The sequence below is a fragment of the Tauraco erythrolophus genome, chromosome 22, assembly GCF_009769465.1.
Source record: "Tauraco erythrolophus isolate bTauEry1 chromosome 22, bTauEry1.pri, whole genome shotgun sequence".
Lineage (NCBI taxonomy): Eukaryota > Metazoa > Chordata > Aves > Musophagiformes > Musophagidae > Tauraco > Tauraco erythrolophus.
This window is the reverse complement of record NC_141486.1, coordinates 2,562,151-2,582,474: the sequence shown is the minus strand read 5'-3', so window position 1 is coordinate 2,582,474 and position 20,324 is coordinate 2,562,151. Positions and strand designations below refer to the sequence as shown.

At 43.5% G+C, this 20,324-nt stretch overlaps 1 protein-coding gene across 2 annotated transcripts in view; it reads right to left on the bottom strand.

Annotated features, from left to right (window-relative positions):
- Nucleotides 1-20,324, bottom strand: part of CACNA1B (calcium voltage-gated channel subunit alpha1 B) — a 302,801-nt gene that overhangs the window by 56,770 nt on the left and 225,707 nt on the right. For both annotated transcript variants that reach the window (XM_086625007.1, XM_086625008.1), the window contains exons 23-29: nucleotides 19,237-19,357; nucleotides 15,660-15,789; nucleotides 14,073-14,132; nucleotides 12,718-12,824; nucleotides 3,757-3,853; nucleotides 1,670-1,830; nucleotides 390-527 (exon numbers count right to left, since the gene is read on the bottom strand). In XM_086625007.1, the coding sequence (XP_086481133.1) occupies nucleotides 390-527; nucleotides 1,670-1,830; nucleotides 3,757-3,853; nucleotides 12,718-12,824; nucleotides 14,073-14,132; nucleotides 15,660-15,789; nucleotides 19,237-19,357 (814 nt within the window). The remainder of the gene's footprint in view (nucleotides 1-389; nucleotides 528-1,669; nucleotides 1,831-3,756; nucleotides 3,854-12,717; nucleotides 12,825-14,072; nucleotides 14,133-15,659; nucleotides 15,790-19,236; nucleotides 19,358-20,324) is intronic.

The window sequence follows — 20,324 nt, the reverse complement described above, 5'->3', positions numbered from 1 at the left end:
CATATGCTGAACAGTAAATATAATTTTGGGACTGTCATACCCAGCATACTTTCAGCATAGGTCACAATACTTTTCCCCCTCATTTTCTTACATTCCCATTATCATTTTTACACCTGAGAAAGGCATGCCAGTCCAAAAGACTGTATCAAGCAGGCTGTTAAGTTCTGAAAACTGCCTAAGCATCCCTGTGCGAACCGAGAGGAATGTCAAGAAAAATGGAGAGCCCTGCCTGCTGATTCACCCAACCATCACAGAAGGGAAAGCAAAAGCTTAGCTGATAAAAGACTGTTCTTGTTTCACAGGTCACCTGCTGCTTACACGTCCCTCAGAGCTGTGGAAAGCTGCCGTTAGCTCCGCAATCACCGACCCTGCCAGTCCCACGTACTCACGTTGGCCACCCTTCCCCTGTGGACACGGTGAAGAGCGTGAGCAGAGCCCAGAGCACGTTGTCGTAGTGGAACTCGTATTTTTTCCATTCCCTGGGCTGCGCCTCCACCTCGTTTTTTTCATAATCGAGGTACTGACCCCTAGGAAAAACAGAGATTCAAACCAAATGAGAGAATTGAACCAAATCAGCCATTTCGTATGACTCACTGAGACGCATCAAAAAGATCCAGGAGCAGAGTCCAACTGTTCTGTGCATTAAAGACAAATAAAGAGACAGCCCCTAGGTTTGTAACAGAAATAAAAGTCATTTTTTGAGCCGTTTTGAGCCACAGGAACTGGACCTGAGGTCTAGAAATCAAAGAAATTGTTGTTGGGACATTCGTCCATTAGGCAAAGCTGGTAATTAACAGCATGGTGGCCCCCAAATTGCCTGACCCCACAGAAAACTGTGCTGCTCAATGGGGAAAAGTCTTTGGCTCCTACTTCAGAGTTGGATCTAACTCCTAAATAAGTCTCACTTTGAGGAGCTGAGAGACCTGGAGAGTTCCCCTCCAACCTACGCTGTTCTGTAATTTCACTTTGCTTTCTGTAATAAATCTGCTTTATTGCAAGGAAGAACTGCAGCAACAGCCTCGATGGCTCCTGCGTGCCTGCTGTCCCCCAGGGACGTGCCCTCGCTTGCAAAGCAGCAGGAGAGGGGTAACATGGGCAGACCCGGACACTGCTGAGGATGCATTTTGGGTGCCAAGAAAAAAAGCAAGTGAGAAAGATGCACATTGTGGTGAGTAAAGCACCTTGACAGTCTGCTGCAAAGGACAAAGCATGACGGGGCTTTTAAGATATTCAAATACTGTCCCTTTTTCTAGCTAATTAGGAGCTCTTTAACTTGCTACTGGCTCACTTCTGGTTATTTATTCATTATGTTTTTCTAACTCGTACCAGCCCTAAGAATCAAGGCAGCAGGTAGAAAAAGGAGTCACGCCATCTCTTCAAAAACCCTTTACCTTAAAATCACACGGAGCCCTCCTCGGGAAAGGAGCCTGCTCCCCGTACCGTTCAACATTTGGGTTTGCTCGATCAGAGCCAGGAAGGATGCAGCTATTAAAACAGCAAAAGGGAAAACTCACCTCGAGGGTAAGCGTGCTGAAGCATTGCTCTTACTTACAGGAGACTCATCAAACTCAGCAGATACCCGACTGATGCAGCTTTGGGACAGTCAAGGCAGCTGCTGCTGCTGGAGGAAGGTCGGGCTCCCCCCAGCAGCCCCCACCCCAGGCCATACCTGCAGTCCTTCTCCAGCTCCTTCGACTCATCGGTGCAGTAGAAGAATCTGCCTTTGAAGAGCTGCACAGCAATGACGGCAAAAATAAACATGAAGAGCATGTAAACTATGAGGATATTGAGGACGTTCTTCAGGGAATTCACCACGCAGTCAAAGACAGCCTGGGATGGAGGAGAACAAGGTTAAGGGGTTGAGAGAAAAGGGCATCTAACCAAATTTGGGAGGAATTACCCAGCCTACAACCCATGGATGGCTTCATGGACTTGTACACCAAGCATTTGACCAAGAGTCATACTCCAGCTGTGAGAAATAATGCTGGTGTCCTACATTTGCCTTCTCCACGAGTTTAGCCGTGCCACTGAATTTTCTGGTGCTGCTCGTAAAATTTATAAAGACAATTGCAGCTTGTTGAGATAAATGTTAGTCCTAAACAAATATTTCTATGGCCAATTACAAAATGAAAAATGTACTTGTGTTTAATTTATTCCTCGTGGATAAGGAAAAACTCATCAAATATTTCACTTGTTGACCATTATTTGAACTGCTTGCGTAATAAGGAAAATATACTGGATACACACCAACCAAATGCTTTGGATAATATTTTTCTAATGAACTATCAAAATTAAGTGTGACTAATCTAGTCAGCATATGTCACTTCTGAACTCCCTGCAAAGGACTTCTCAAATCCATTTATTATTTGGTTATTAGTCACTGATTCATAGTTACAAGTAATTTGCAGTCTAATTTTAGTCTGGGAAGTTTGTCATAATAATAGAAATTGAGCAGTCTTATTGCCCAAGCGCGGGGTTTATACAATACTGTTCCTGTTTCTCTGAATGGAAGTGCATAATTCACAAAATTACACTCCTGATGCAACCCAGAAATCCTGAATTAAGACACTGGAAATGTCTCTAATCACCCCACTAATCTTGCTGATTGTTGCACACAAGACCACATCCAGGAAAAAAAAATACAGAGAGAATTTTGAAGACAAACCATACGAATATGACTTGTGCTTCACATAAAGATTTCTGAACACTTCTTTAGAAGTAGTAAAATTACTCTGTAAAATGGCTTGAAAACAAGGAAGATACTCAACAAAAAGCAAGCGTTCGGCGTCCTGCTGCAGGACCGAGCCCCTGTTGACTGTTTTATGACCGAAGAGCTGTGCATTTCGAATTTCTAAAGAAATAAAGACCATTTTCTGCATTGTTCAATGTTACTCTTCTCTTTTGAGGTAATGCATAAAAAAATGCATAGATGAAAACTACTTAAGCATGAATTGTGGGTCAGGGCAAACGCAGATCTCTACAGCAGCTGGCCCTGATTTTTACGTGCCACTGTGAGAAAACAGGAATTGCAGACACGGTTTCACCGCTGCAAAAGCCCCCATCGTTTTTGCCCTTCTCTCCCAGAAAAGTGATGCCACATGAAGACGTTCTGCAATAGGTACTCAAGACATCTCCAAACTCAGAAATGACTACATTTTGTAACTCCATCCATTCTCTGCTTCCAGGGGTTGGCTGTATCTCAAAGCCTTCTTGAAATGGTGTTGAATAGTAACCACAGGTCATTACATTTATTTTACGTTGTAACTTAGTATTCTAGAGATGAAAGGGTACTGCTACAAAACCCTGCACTACCTATTCTTTAACAGAAAAGATGAGCAGATTAAAAGTCCTCATACAGCAATGACATTTCTCTTTAGACAGTGGAAAATCTTGCAATATCCATATGAAGCTCTCTAGAGAAAACCAAACACTCCAAACCCTATTTTCCTGTATCATTTATAAGAGTGTCACACTTACAAACTGTAATTTAATTTATTTCCATTTTTTTCTTTTCTTTTTTCAGAAGTTTGATTTCAACGTGAATTCACAATAATTCATACTACTGCACGCAATGTTTGCAAAAGAAACAAGTGTGTGACATTTGCTAAACATCTGCACAGCTATTTTTATAAATCTGGCAAAGAGATTAACTGCAACAAAATACAAGGCACAGAAATAACTTGGATTAAGTTTAGTCCATCAGCTTCCACTCAGCTCGGTTTCCAGAGAAGGAAAGATGTGTGGTTATTCTCTAACCTTTAGTTTTGGCAGCCGTTTAATGGTCTTCAGTGGTCTTAGGACCCGCAGAACTCGCAGAGACTTGATTGTGTTGATGTCTTTGCCTTTGGTTCCTCTGCAAGGGATAAAAGGCACAAGAACAACAGAGGGAATGGTTTGGTCCTCAGGATGCTAACTAGAAGATCTATAGATACCCAGTGGGATTTTGGTTGTGGGGTTGGGGTTTTTGTTGTTGTTTTGGGTGTTTTTTTTGTGGTTTTGGGTGCCATCCTCACCATGGGTGCAGACATTAGTGAGGACTGCAGATGAATGCCCACTTGAGATGTGTTAATCACTGCGTTAATCACTGCGCAGGAGGAAGGCTGTGGGCAGGACATAGTCCACTCAGCCACTCGTGCTCTCCAGCCCTTGCTCACGTCCCAGCTACTCACCGAGCACCACCTAGAACTGGCGACCTTCCTGCCCCAACTCCTCACCCAGGCAACGGCAAAAGCTGGGACAGTGGCACACGTTGGCTGCAGCCACCAGGAGAGGAGGCTCAGTACATTCATCCCAGTCCCGGGCACGAGAAGTGAGAAGGTCGCACAGCTCCCCTCCCTGCCAGGCACCGTGGTGAGGCAGGAGGATGCTTCTCCATGTGCTTCCTGCACTTCTCTGGCAGGGATGTTGAGTCTAGACAAGCAGGCAGTGACCAGAGGGAACCGGAGTCTTCACAGTCCCCTCCTTGGGGACCAGAGCTGCTCTCCATGCCTGTACCCTCACCCTTGGGTCTCTCTTGGAAGGCATGCTACCAAACCCATGCAGGAGCATGTAATATGACAGCATATTACATGCCTGGAACAGTGTGAGGACAACTTCCCACTTAGGCATGCAGGTGCTGTAAGTCACATTTTGGTTTTAGTTTTTGTTAAAACTGTGTGCAAGACTTGAGACTGTTCCTCTTGTTACCATTAAGAGTTTTTTTAGGGGAAGGATAGAGTTCCTTCCCTTGTTCACTTCCAAAATAAATAAAAAAGAATTATTTTTTACCCCCTCCAAGACAGTTACATCTTCTTCCAACCCAACAGCAAAACAATGACGTTCCCCTTCGTTTCATATGAAGTGAAAATGGGATGAAAATCTTTAACTGAGTTTTATTCATGACTATAGGTTTGGGTCTGAGACTCTACTGAAGTAACACAGGTGTGAATGAACAACATGTTGAGCAGATGCTGACACACCTATTCTACGATCTTCCAGTTTGCTAAACATTTCTCTTCTCCAAAAGGAAAGCGATCGAAACACAAGTAACCTGAGGGACCCAGAAGAAGTATGGGTGGGTAGGGGACTGCAAAGCTTCCCCCACCTCCTGCTAGCAGCCAGCCCTGCGCACCACGGTAAGGGATAAGCCCCAAGAGGGGAGGAAACCATTCGCCTTCATGGCTGGCTGACCTTGCTCAGCCTCGGGAACTGCCATTTTGCAATCTGTTCGCTTCTAAAAGACTAATAACTCAATACTGATGCTGTACTACTCAATACTGACACCGGACTGGAATCTGCAACCTAGAAACACACATTCCTGTCTCATCTCCAGTCCCTTTCTCCAATTACCAGTCACTGAAATGAAATAAGCAGTGAGACACAAGGAATTTTTAGAGGGCCGTGGGTTGTATCCCAATGACTTACACGTTGAACACAAGTTGACTTTGCACATGATTTAACAGAAATGGAGGAGAGGGGGAACAGGACGGAGATTTACCTGTCCTCTCCCAATCTCATCTTTCAGGGCTTCTTTAGAGCTGTTTTAACCAGCCACACATGGATCCTGGCTGCTGGCACGGCTGTAAATCCAGGTGGTTGAGGTAATACTCATGGAATTACAGGACTGATGCAACACCACAGAAGAACTATTATATATTTAAAATAAATCAGTTTTGATTCTCATTAGAGACCTTTTAATCTGGTCTGGATGAAGCAGACACTGCCAACATGGCTTTTACTTGTTTTCTCTTTAGGTTTTAGCATAACTGAAGATCTGGCCCACGTTTGGCTTTACATAGTTGCTTTCAAATCACCAGCTCCCAGCAATCAACAATCCTGCCACTGTCACTGCAGCCTTGTCACCACAGCCTGCAGCTCAACCAGCCAAACTCCCCAGGTAGATTTGTCTGATCTTTAGCAATGCCCTGGATGCAAATCGATTTGTTCAGCCTCTTGAGGAGCACAGTGACAGGAGGGGAGTAGAAGGGGAATTAGGTTATTGGGAAGGAGATACCACCTGGCTTGGCCACGTCAGCTCATCCCCATGGCTAATGGTTACCCAGCACATGTCCATCACCTTGGCTGCCCCTCCTGTTCCCTCTGCCCTCTCCACTCTGAAAGGCCAAGGAAATCACTTGGGTTGCTCCATATTTCCCAGCTGTTTGGTGTTTAACTGGGTGAGGGAGGCAGGACAGAATGGGATGAACAGGCAGGAGCTGAGGAAAGCAAAGGTGAGAGAAGAGCGAAGGTGAGAAGGTTGAGGGACACGTGGTTGTGGCAGTAGGAGGAAAAAAAAGGTGAGATACCTTGGCCCAAAATTATATTCAGCTCTCAATTATTTCTGGCCATGTTTCTGGTTAGCAGATGAACACACACAGCCCAGCTCAGCAGCACAGCCACCGGCAGGTTGCAACTGAACTATGAGCCTCCAAAGTCCTCAGCTGAGTTCAAGTAAAACCCCAGAATATTTCTGCGTGGTGCCTTCCAGTGCTCCTGATTCCAGTCCTAAACCCTATTTCCTATGCTGAAGGATCCAGCTCAGGTCTCACAGGGCTGGCTCCAAGCCTGATGCAACAATCTCAATGGACTTTACATTTCTAGGAAGGTTAACTGGACCTACTGGGGCCAAGAGAACAGGTGGAGCAGAGCAAATCCTTCCTCCAGGATCTGTGGGAGAAAAAGCTGGTTCTCCCTCGCATGGGGAGGTGTGTGGGTGGCTGCACTGAGAGCTCGGAGGTGAAGCTTCACAAAATTCCTTCTGCCTGAACGAAGGATGCTAAGAAGGGTTGATTTATTTTATTTTTTTTCCTTCCAGGAAGCTAAGCAAACAAGGAGCGTGAGCCGATTAAATGTTAATGGGATTTATGATCTAAGACATATAGAGAATCCTAAAAAATCATACTTATTTCTTGTCACAGTAAAGCTCTTGCAGTGGGAGAAAGCTTTTCCAACGGACTGGTACTCTGAACCAGGGTGATGCAAATTGCATTTTAATTAAATGGATCTTCTCCAAGTGTTTCAAATAAAACCTTAAGGGTTGTTGTCAGTGCTTTTAAGAACCCCCTCTGCCAATATTGGTTTTTACACCCCTCTAGCACAAAGCCAGATGTCCCACAAAATAAATGGTCCAGATGGAATTAGGATTCAGTCAAAAGGTGTACACAAGCACACATTTGACCAGAATATTTCTCACAACAAAAATAAATCGTTATGGAAGGGTAAGATCTTAGGTGACTGCGGAATAACAGCTACAAGATTCAAAAGAGCTGCAAAAAGCAAGTGGGATAAAGACAGACAGCAAACAGAAGCCCAGTGACTCAAAAAGAAAGAAAAACCACCATCTCAATAAAAAAAAAAGAATAAAAATCATTAGGTCAATTCTGGATGCACTAGGGCAGTTCTGTTTTTTTCTGGGGCAGTTTGTTTCTCGTTTATTTAAAACATTAAAAATATTTTAAAAGAGCTTTGCGTGGCCTTTTTTTTCCTTTAATAAATAAAAGATTCTCTAAAAAATTAATAGTTCTTTAAAATGGAAGCTTCTTGTTTCTATAGCTCCTGCCAGCAGCTCTCATTTCATGGAACGTGGACCTCAGAGTCATGTCATCAAATATTCAGAGCAGGGTGGAGCCACCTCCTGCTGCGATTGCCTGAAATCCCCAAGGCAGAAAGTGAATTCCTCCACTGAAAAGTAAACGAGGTCACACAACTCTGCCCAAGCACAAAGCCACCCTTTTCCAGGGTCTAAAGGAGCTGGTTTCCTAGACAGGAGAAAGAAATGAGTACCCAGTTTCCTGGATCACACCAAACTCCTCTCTTGCCATCCTTTTCCTTGCAGCTCTGGGTTGTCTGCTGCGGAGGAGCCCCCCGAGCTCCTGCCCTGCTGGAGCTGCGGCACGAGACGATGCAGCTCTGCCTCCCGCTCCATCCCCGAAGCAAAGCTGAGCCTCACCGCACCGACAACAAAACTGCCACCTCCTTGCAGGTGGTTACACACAACTTTTGCTCCCTCCTCCTTTACAAATCGCCCCGCCAACCTCTCTATGCTCTTGTGCTGATGCCAAGGACTTTTCACCAATGCCAGAGGCTGACAGCCTCAATCCCAGCTGGGTCGCATTGCCCACACTGCACAAAATCAGCCCTGAAGCTTCCAGCACTGCTAATGTAGTTGAGAGGTGCAACCCTCTGAATGAGAATAAAACTGCTTCTTTAAACCTAACTATTAAGATTTGCACGACTTGCAACTCACACATTAACGATGTACCCCTAAGTAGTCCCTTCAAGTCTTTTTGGTACAATTCTCTGAAAGGGTTGTCAGCCACTGGAATAGGCTGCCCAGGGAGGTGGTTGAGTCCCCATCCCTGGATGTGTTTAAGAATAGGGTGGATGAACTGCTTAGGGATATGGTTTAATGGGGATTAGGGATGGTTGGACTCGATGATCTCTAAGGTCTTTTCCAACCTAGAAATCTATGAATCTATGAATTATATCTGCTTATCACAGTTTCTGACTCTCTGGTCTACTTGGCTTTCTAGTGGAGGGTGTCCCTGCCCACGGCAGCGGCGTTGGAACTGGATGATCTTTAAGGTCCCTTCCAACCCAAACCACTCTATGAGTTTATGATTCTATTCTCTGCTTAAAGAAAATTAAGATGAATGATGACTGTTAAGGGAAAATACATTTCACTGAATAATGAGCAATAAAGGGACAAAGGAGTCGATGCAATGGGTGTCACATGGTTAGTTTCTACAGTGGCGAGTGTGTGTACACACGTTTGACAGGCATAACAGTGCAGCAAGAGACAGGAATAACGTATTACCCCATGAAACTCCTAGAGAGAGATTCCAGCAGAAGAAGACAAAGAAAGAGCAGAGTCAATGACAAACAGAAACATAAGGCTGTACAGTGCACCCCATGCACATACAGGTATGTGCTGGCAGATAATCCCATCCCCTGTCCCACACCCACCAACTCAACGTTCATAAAAATAAACAAGCAAGGAAGCAGCAGACTGGCAATGTGGCACATACCCACACATCCCCCGTGGGGCAGCAGCCCTTCAGCTGACGAGCACACGGGGCAAATTACCTTCACCCTCCTCCTGACACTTTGGAGGGAATAACTTTGATTGTTTGGCAAATCCTGTTTGCTTTTTCAGAGAGAAGTGTGAATTTCTGTGCGTTTGAGCCACCTTTCTGTTGTTGAAAATGTAAAAATGTAATCTTTTTGCTGCCAGTCATCAGCTACTTCTGTTGAATGAAAAGATGTTACACCTGGGGCTGATGCATTTCAATGACATTTACCAACTTGCTGTAAGTTCCTCTACTTCTCCTTACCCTAAAGACTAAACCAAATCTCTACATTCGTGGCGTATTTATCTCTAGAACAAGAAAGGGATTTCTCTTTGAAATATATTGCTAAATGGAAGACATTATTTTATCATCATCAGTATTATTAATGTCTCTACATCTCACTGCGGGCCTTGCTTTAAAGTGTGTTGGTTTTTTGTGGTTTTTTTTTTGTTGTGGTTGTTTTTTTCTAAACTACAGTCAAGCATACTATAGCTTCTAAAAAGCTACAGGCAAAAAGTAGGCTGATAGCTGGTTTGAGAGGCTGAGATGGATTTTATGAACCTCGCAGCAATGACTGATACCATCTCATATGCCTAAACAAACATAGGCTGTTGCAATATTCCAGATGGAAGCATTTCAGGGAGATCCATTTTTCCCAGGCTTTTAGTGATGTGTCTATTCACCAAGAAGTTGATTCACATCACCTTCCCTGGACACCAACAAGGTCAAGAACACACATGAGAATTAAATCACACCCAACTGAGTGGCAATCATATATTCTAGCAAACAGAAACTGGTAACAGCCATGTTAAACACATCTTCACAGTGACACTGATGGTGAGTGACAGGACTGCAGTGTTTGCTTGAAAAAAAAAACACTAAAAAAAAAATGAAGATTACCCAGTTTATTCTCCAAAAGCTCCTTTTTCTGGATTATAAAAATTCAGCAGGCTCAGTGCGTCCGTCTGGCTTAACCAAAGAACTCGGATGAGCTAAGGACATGACTATCTATCCAATTTTCATCTGAACAGTCTGAGACTTGTTAGTATTCATAACTGGGCTGGCAGGAACGGAGAGCAAGTTATCTCCTACGAATGACTGGCTTTCCTGCTCTCAGATTAGACCAGAGATACTGCAAGTATTCTCCAAACTGGATGTCAGCACTCTCACCGCCAGCTCAAACACGGACATGTAGCAGAGGTTGCAGTCAAAACAAAAATCACAGAAGAAATTCAAATTTTTCCAAGTCGCAGAAATAGGTTTCGACTGTCTTTAATCTCCGAGACAGTAAATAGGCAGGTAGGTTTTATGCATTTGCCTTCTGTAAATCCCTGCTCACTACTTGCTCAAAGAGCATATGAAACAGAAGCAGCTTGGGGCACGCTATTATGAAGCACAGTCAGGGGATGTACAAGTAATTTATTTAGAGGCTGACGAGGTGCTGTTAGATATTCCTGGCCCAATGCGAGCAATAGAAAACCTGAGCACAAAAAGACTCAGAAGGATTAAAAATTATTCGTTTTCATCCACAACTTGTCCAAAAGAAAAATCTTGTTCAAAGGGAAGATGTTTTAAAGGCAGACCCTGACGTTTGTTCTCACAGCACACTGAGCTGCTCTGAAGGGCTCACAAAACACCCCTTCTCCCAGCCTGCCTTGAAAGTTTGAATCCTTGATGGAAAAGGGAAATTCTCAGTGAACCACAGACTTGAGTAACATCGTTTTGCAAATTAATACTTGTTACTAATATAATTTTACTCTTTTTAGTAAGTTGTAGTAAGTTTTTGCTTCACTCAGACTGACCACATCCAGTTCTGAAAGATGTTATGTAATATGTATGCAGGGAAACTAAGCCACACACACATGCCTAGTCAAGCTTAAAAAGCAACCTGGTTTTGCATGCCAAATTTTAGGTAAGCAAGAGATTCACCAGGCCAGCTGACAGCCTTGCTTACAACAGAGCACTCAATTCCTCTGAAAAGCAAATTTCTAAGGAATAGTGATGAAGTCTTTGAAGAGAGGAGGGTAGTGTCCCTTTGAAAAACCTGTATTGGGCATGACTTGCTCCAAGGTCAAAACAATTCTTCAGTGTAGGATAGGGCACAGAAAGCCCAGACCTCAAAAAATTGCCACTGTCATCTCCACTGAAGGATGGTAAATGATGTAGCTTGATCATATAATCATTTACAGGAAGGCTCTGGTCACAGTTGACAAAAAAAACAGACGTATAGGATTAAAGAATTTGTGTGTATGTCTTAAGATGCATTTTCCCTGTTCTATCTTTAATACAACCTATTTGGAAAAAGGGGAAAAAATGTGACTCCAACTGGCTCAAAAATCATACCAACAATGTCAATCCCATCTCCTTCTGTTCAACCGCTCCATGGTCAAATTAGCTCAGATGTTTCCATCCAGAATTTGCTGTGAAGAATAGAAGATCTAAAATACACCTCTCGCAGCGTGATGTGAAAGGAATTTTGACACCTTGGAAAATGAAAAACTCCTGAGAAATATCCCAGGCCAACCTTACCAGAAACGTCCCAGTAACTTTTTATGCTGTGAGGGACATGGCAGTATTTTTCATCAGCAGAGCACGTAAGAGGAGCAACGGCTACGGCTGGCTGCCTGAAAATTGCTGTCAGCCTACGATATACAAGGCACGCTTCTGCGGTTCCTCCACAAAGGTGAAGGCTTCTTCTCATTAGCAAATAAACCACTGCTAATTTCTTCACCTTCTCTAATCATCGTGTCAACAAACAGGTGAGTGGAGCTTGGGCATGGGCTGCTAAATGGTCACTGTAATTACTCAAGGCTAATTTAGCAGAAGATTAAACTGGCCAAGTCCTGTAGCCTGTTTCCAGGTCATCTAGAATTTCTCAGGAAAACAATTGCAATACAATTATTCTGCGGTCCAGAACTGCAGGCGGAAAATTTCTTTCCACCACTCAACCCTGAGGTCCCCAAATTCGGAAGAACCTGCATTGCTCTTCCTCTGATCTTTTCTGAGAAAAATGCTCAAACTAAAGGTAATCTTCATTTTTAAAAAGCAATTCCTCTGCGTCTGTTGCTCAAAATCCTCCATGACGTTAAAGAAGCACATGGAACATCATTTAATGTCATAAACAGGGAGCAGTGATTGAAGGAGGGAGCAATTAGCCTTAGAAGTGAAACTCTCTGGAAATGCAAGTACCCTGAAGGAGAGAGGGAAAAGAGAGAGAAACACCAGAGGTATATGAACCAGATACATCCATGACTCTAGAAATGAAGTTTTGTAAAGAGTTCACTGAGCTACCAGCTGATTTCATTAACTATTTGTTCATAGTAAGAACAAATTTTAAAGCAATTGCCTGAAGACAGAAGACTGCCACAAACTGTTATAGGGTGTCCTTGAAAAGAAGTTGGCCAGTGGGTCACAAAAATCTTGGTTCAGTGCTTGAAAAACAGTGAATGGACTCACTCTAAAGCTGGGAGAATTGTCAAGAGATTCTGCAACGTAAATTTAGGGATCTTTTTTTTTTCTGCCCCCCAGGTATGAGATGGTAAAGGGCAGAAACTGAACATTTCCCTGAGAAATGGAGCCACAAACAGTACACTTCTACTAGCTCTGTGCTAGGGCTCTGCCTCTGCAGCTTATTTCCTAGAAACTGGGATGTTAAGGAAAATGTACTTACGAGAAGGCAAAGGCCACCAAGGCCCCACTGACCACAATGAAGTCCAGGATATTCCACAGGTCACGGAAGTAGGAGCCAGGGTGGAGTAAAAGCCCCAGGTCAATCATCTTCAGAGGAAACACATCAAAAGAAAGAATTTTAATAAAACAAGTACCACATCAACACTGCGGAGGTACAGAGGAATGTCCTTGACCGAATGACCCTCCACAAACTCTTCTTCAGGGCTTCACAGCAGCAGGGTAACATTTAGAGGCTTAGTCAAGCTGCCCATCTCTAACAGGTCCAGAGAGCTTTGTCAAAACCGAAGTTGAAGCCAACAAACCATAACCAAAAGCACAAGAGACAAAAGTACTCACTGCTACACAGGATAATTTGCACAGACATGCATTAATGTATGGGAACAGCAGTCTGTGTGTGAAACATCCCAATAGTTTAATTTTATTCTACCCCAACCCTACCAGATTAAAAGGAATTAACAACTGGCGCAGGATATTACACAATAAAACGCAAAGAAGGGATGGGAAGACCCACAGCCAAACGCAACAGAGCACTTGCTGAAAGATGCTGCTGAGCGTAGGAGCCTGGCTTGCTTCTGCACAAAACAGTCTCTCCTGACAGTGCTGCTAAAGATCTAGAGTTGAGTCTCAACGCACACGCTAGACGTTTTTATCTGCTTTTCTGAGAGCTCTACAGCTGCCCACGTAAGGCTGCTTTCCTCACATAGCTTCAAATCCTTCTTCTGAACAAACAAGGGAAAAATCTGTTATTTTATTCTGCATCTCTTTTGCATCTTGCTCTGACAGTAAGCACTAACTCCACCATTACTCCAAGAATAAATCCTGACTTTACTAGAATTATGCTTTCTGGAAAGTTACTGCCCCACACTTTTAGCAAAGCTCATTACCCTGTTGAGTAAAGTAAAAAGATAAACCCTCAGCTTTGGGAAACATGAGAAATCAAGAATCAGTTGCTATTAATATTCCTGATCAGCATCAAAGGAAAAGGGAAGAATCAGACATGTCTCAGGAAGGTCTATGAGCTCCTGTGTCCTTAGTCATGCACAGACGTTTCTGCATCAGGCACCCACACTTCTTATCCTCTTAGACAACCGCAGCTACTAAAGATATCCTTATTTTCCTCCATCAAATGTGAGATTAAAGGAGAGCCACTACAGAAAGACATCTGTGGTGCACTGGCTGCTCCTGAGTGCTGTTCCTGAGTTTCCATCATCACCAACTCTCCAGGTGCCCCGGGAAGCCCTGTCATACCTCACCCTCCTTTCTCCAGCTTTCCAGAAGTAGACAAGCGTAAATCTGAAATGGGAGGTGAACATTTCTGCTTGGAAAATATCTTACCTTGATGACCATCTCGAAGGTAAAGACGCCTGTAAATATATAATCCAAGTATTTCAGAGCCTAAATTGGAAAGAGAAATGTGTATTAGGGGAGACTGAAGTGATCAGCAAAAGAGCAAAGAGTTATAAGTCTGTTCTGGCAATGGTCTGTTTGCTACACTGGATAAACATCATCTCATGGGAGGCTTTCAAACAGTCTAGGCACAAAGTTGAATCATCTGATTTAAACAGTAGTATTTTTTCCAGTCCTTGCCAGACCGCAGTACGCATGTCCATGGGTTGCTTCAGTGCCCCTGTGTACCCGGCAGGTTCAGCAAGACAAAAGGAAAATTTCAAATCCAAGTATTTGAACATCCTTTCCTAAAGAGCTTATTTGCCAGAATCTGCGTAGCAGCCTGGGTTTCTCTTCTGCTATAGCTGACGACAGTATTATTAAAGACCTCAGGAGAGTAAAGGAGTGATAAAATCCTTTTTGTAAAACTGATTCCACAGTTATTAAGGATGAGGAAGAGAGATTGCTCGTAGCTACTTCAGCTCATTACTGATATAGGGATTTGTGGATCCTCCTCTGGAAAAAGCAAATACTGCTCAGATTCAGAACCAGGAGGCCAGGCCAGACAATTCTGCTCTGTCCTGGTCTGCTGACTTGTGCCCTGAAGCAGTTCAGCTCCTTAATCCGCTTAAGGGGTGGATGAACACAGACTCCTCAGTATACATGCTGGTAAATATCCATTCAAATATCTATAGATCTCCTAAGCTTTAACGTAATTCTGTGGATGGGATGCACCTATTCACATTCATATGATTATATCTAGTGAATGGGTATATGTAAAATCAATATAAATATCACATGATATCCACATACTGCAACTATATGCACTGGAAAGTCCAAAAATCGGGCATCTTGCAATTTCTACACTTAATCTTCACTTCTGTAGACTCCCAGTTGTCCATGGAACTGTAACCAGCTCTGTGCCAACATCCTCATGTGAACGTGCTTGGAAAAAGACACCCAGCTATCTGCTGCACGAACGCTCCTGGGCTCCACGCTCTCCTGTGACAGGTGGCACACTCCTACTTCTGCTTGTGACAGCACCCATCTATGAAGTCTCTGAGTTTGGTTTGACATCCATGGACAATTAGTTTTTCTACTAATTCCAGGAGATTTCTACCATGCCCCACCAAGATAAAAAGCCATATCTGGTTTTAATTCCTCAGGCTGTCTAAGATCTAGGGGATCTTAGGACAATGTCAGCCCTGGCTCGTGACTGGGGAAGCCCTTCCCACTGCTGAGTGGTGTGGAAGCAGCTTTTTAGGCTTCTTCCATGTAAGTCACACCAGCCAAACAAACAGCCATTTCCCAGTTCTCAAACTTGGATGTGGTTGAAGCAGCAGAAAAGGACAGAAATTGCGAGCATTTTGATAGTGGAACAAGCTAACTTGAGTATGTTATTAAAGAAAGCTCCAGTTTTTCATTTGCCAGTGCACTGTATTATCCTTTGGGAAAAACATGTCATGGGAATGGATGTGTCATGTGTATAACCGCTGGGAGAAGCAGAACATGCTGGCCATGTTGGTTGGTACTCACATCATTCCTCGGTGACTCGGCTTGGACAGGGTCTTCTGCAGCCAGGGCGATGCTGCTGAGGGCTATAACTATGAGGATGACCATCTCGAAATAGCGCAGATTGACGATGTAGTGGAACAGGCGCCGGATTCTGCAAACAGAAGCACACAGGAGGGCTACTGCGGGTGCTGCAAGGCAGCACAGTGGTATGAAAGACTGGCAGAAGGACAATGTTCATCAGGAACATCACCTTTAGGATTCCTATTGCAATAACGTTTAGAAAATGAAAAACAGGATCAACGGCTTTAAACTCTAGTTTATAATAGACCTGTGGTGAGATTTAAAGTAAAACATTTAACATCTCTGCACTGCTGTCCACCCTCTCTGCAAAGCAATGACATCTATCAAAAGGGCATTGAGAGCTTTCAAGCATTCAGGCTCAATTCTACAAATTATGTTTACATACTCCCCCATCCTTTTCACTTTGAAGTCACAGGCTCAAGTCCTGTGAGTTCGAAACTAGGTTTGAAATCCTTTTAATATCAACTAATCCCTTTAAAATTGAGATATATGCTATGCACTTTGAGACTCTTAGCTGAAACTGGCTTCATAACTATGAGTATTACTTCTACCAATATCTCTCTTGCCAAGTACCTCTGCCTGCACTTTATTCCAAGATATACTTTCTAAGCTGCACAAATACTTCACAGTAATATACTTGATTACTTTAACCTAATCTTCTTCTTCACAAATTGTGTCCAAGAAAATTGACAAATGCTTCAATTTCTGAGCAATGCAAAACTAGTCAAAATTTCAGCTAATAACTCTAGCTGACCACAATTCACAAATACTTATCTGCACAGAGAACTCTACATTTGCACCACATTTGTCAGCTGAATAAAGGACTTTGGTTCTGCCTGAGAATTGAATTATATGTGTAACTCACCACCAATCTTGTTATCTGGGAATGTAATTCAGTTACTATATCACATTTTCTCTAAGCAAATAACTGAACAGTTAGAATTAGAATTTATTTTTCACAGCTACTTATAAATTCCTTTTCTCTGGATTGCTAATGGATTCAGAATGAAGAAGAGTTACAAATACCAAGGAAACAGATTTGATACAAAATAACATAAAGAAAAGTGCTTTTGTGGATCCCTTAAGTCTGCGTACCAATCTGACAGAAGAAGATTATCATCTATGTGCTCCATGAATCCATACAAGTGAAAGGCAACATTTTCAATAACATTTGTAACCGTAATTCTTGCATCAAACTCAATTCATCAAAGAAATAGCAAGTCCCTATTTTCAGATCTCCATCATTCATAACTGGTGGGGAGCATTTGTAAACTGCCAGTGGTGCTTGGGAAATCATTTTAAATGCATGTCCACTTCAAGAGGGTGGTGGTACTTGGAAACTAATACATTTAATTTATGCTTCTCACAACTGTTTTGCCCACTAGTAGCACCCGGGTCATGCATCCCCAGTGGGGCTTGGAAGGGAGGGAGGTAGTAATAGATGTGGTGAAAACCTTCATATCCCACAAAGCAGAAAGATCCCTCTTGAGAAGTTAGCACCAGCCAAAACACCTGAGGGGATCCAGCTGGGGCTGCATCTTGCCCAGAGGAAGAAAAACAAGTTGCTGACATTCCTAGAGTTTGGTCTTTGTCTTGTTATTTCTCATTGGCTCTGTGCTATAATACATCTCTCCCAGTGAACTTTGGGTTTTTTAATGGTCTCTTAGTACAGCTTTTGGGGGATGGGGTGTGTGTGCTGGAGAAAACCACAAGACGACTGAAACAACATCCCAAATCCTGGACTATGAGGCTCAGAAGGTCATAACTGTAGGATGAGGTGAGAGAAGACAAGCATAGGCATGAAACAAAAAAAGTCTTCCTCCTCCTCTGTCTGCCCAGTCCACTCCTCAGCTCAGACCCTTCCGGGCGTGGGACCACCTAACTTCCCACTCTGCAATGCTGCCTTAGCAGACATTTTGCAGCTAACACTCATTTTTGGTGGTCACTCCACAACAAACACACTTAAGCCATGAAATACTAGGGAAATACTGTTTCCTTATCCAACCAGGCAGGGGCCAAGCTCCATAATCTAAATTTGACCTAGAAAGTATAATTATACTATGACTGCACCTCATCTAATGCTCTACTTCCCTTAGCTGCCTTTTGCATGAATTCAAGGGAAATGTTGCCTTACTTGAAATAGCACAATTCTATCACAGTATTCTGAAAAGCGAAAACTTTCTGGGCTTTCAGCTCAGTCATCCTAAAGTGTGCTGAGGTCTACCTTGCAGGTGGCTGGAGAAGGCGAAGGGGAAACACACGTGTCTGTCTCGTGGGTTTGAGACAGAAGGGGCATGTATTGAGTCTTCATTTCAGGTCCTTTGGAGATTAGATTAGCAGCAGTTTGGGGTCATTCTCCCTCTCTAACAGCTGGCATGGAGAGAGAGTCTCTAACTTCTCCTACTGATGAATTCCTTCTGTGTTCATAGTTGTACCATTGTGGAGCATGCAGGGCTGTAGCCTGAACTATGCAGCTGGCACTTGTGTTCAAAGAAATTATTCCACCTGCCTACTGCCCAGGGGGGCCAGACCATGGCTTCCACCTCAGATGCATCTCTGATGTCAAAGATGAGAGCATGGAGCAGCCCGTTTTTTTCCACCACCTGCACGGGCAGCCAGGATGTCACAGTCCTGAGCAGCAGGAGGTGTGTGAGCGCTCATTCTTCTCTGGAATTGGGTTGCCAAAGGAAGGGCTTGAATTCACCTTAGGTATCTGAGCATGCAGAGTGCAACCTCAGAGAGCAACATCTAGGTTCTGCAGCTGCTAGTCCACCTGAGCCAGAGAGAAACGATCGCATCTTCTCCTTGCAGACTTCTGTGTTGGTGGAAGTTTCAAACGCCCTCCATTGCCCTAAGTCACTGCTTGAAATGACTCACAGGCCTTCATGCTACACTTATTACAACCCCTGCTGCTCTTGTCTTGTCCTGCAGCCCTTCCGAGCGACACGGTGGGTATTTACAGGCTTTGAGTACAAAGCTCCCCATGAGGCAGAGATGCCTGAAGCGGAAGGAGCGCTGTAATCCCCACAGATCCCACAGGCTGTATCCTCAGCCTTGGCAAATGAAAAATGTTCACGTTTTCCCAGAAGTTCAAAGTTCTCAGTGACGCGAGGGAACTGGTACGGAAAAAAAGCACGAATTTCAGCTGCACAGATTTTGCTGACATCAAAACCAGCTCCCCAGCCTGCTTCTCCTGGTAATGTCTACTCCCAGTGCTAGTCCATACTCCCACCCTTCAGTGATCTACAACTGAGCAAATAACTGCCCACCTGACTACCAGCAGGGCAGTTAGGAAGGGTCTGCCTACAGCATCATCTTTCCCCTATCCTGGCAATTTATTCCCCAGGAAAACCCAGCTGAAAGGCAGCATCTGCTCCGCAGCCTACATAAGCTTTTATTTAATTTCCCAGTGTGTTTGACTGGCAGAGATGAAGATCAAGCTAATGTTATTGCTTTGAACACCCATGCTGGAAGTACCTGTAACCCATAAGTGGTGCTATACAGTCAGAGGACTTACGGATTTGTAGGACTTAGGATAAACATGGAACTGTAAGGCAAGATTGGTTTAGGCCCATTTTTCGTCAAGTCATCGACGTCTTTCTTCTCCTCTGCTTTACTTTCAAATTCGACGCTGTTCACTGAAATGTAAATTTAAGGAAACAGAAACAAGAGAGTTAAAAATGTATCTGCAGTCGTCACACAGCAGGCTGCCTGCAGCAGCTGGATATGCAAACAGTGCAGCTGGGATCGCAAACAGCCTTGGAATATGTTGATTAAATGGGATGAACAATCATTTGATTATTATCACCGCTATTTACTACAGTACGATACACGCTGCAATTACACTCCTTAACTGCTGCACTGATGAGCAATATATCAGAAATGGCCAGGAAATGAAGATGCCCAGCGCAGACAAACAAAGAAACCTTACACTTATTTATACAAGAGCTGCCAAACTGGGAATGGAAATCCCATTTCAAATATCATAAGTTATTAGGGAGAGAGGATCAGCTAGGGATCCTTGGAAAGAAAAAAAGACAGTAAGTCTAACCAACTGCATAATTCTGTATCTTCTCCCACAGATCCGTAGCACGATTGGCTTTGGAATGTATAAAAGAGCAAATTCACAGAGGAGCTTTAATAACGTTGGGGCTAAGACTGCTGAACTTCCCAGCGTTAGGAGCAGAGACCTGGACGGGACTTCTCAGACCCCCTGGCTCTGTGCCTGCATAGTGCACCCCGGTTTTGGCAGAGCTCCCCATGAATAAAGGTGTCGAGCTCCATCTCAACATCAGGTTTTTAACTTACAGGATCCCCTCCTAGAAGATTGTTCTGAACCTCATTCCCAAAGGTTAGAAATCCATTCCCTACTTTCCATTATGAGTTTACTTGCAGTAGGTTTATAGGATAATTTACTTAAGATAATTTCCAATATATGAACTGGAAAATACCTCATACTGCAAATTCACTACTTAGACAGGCATATATGTTTGTCTATTAATTCACAAGACCTAGAATCCAAAAACCTCACCCACTTATAATGTGTTTGGTGCAGGATTTTTATTACTTTTTATTTTATTTCGCAACTAAATGACATTTCATTGT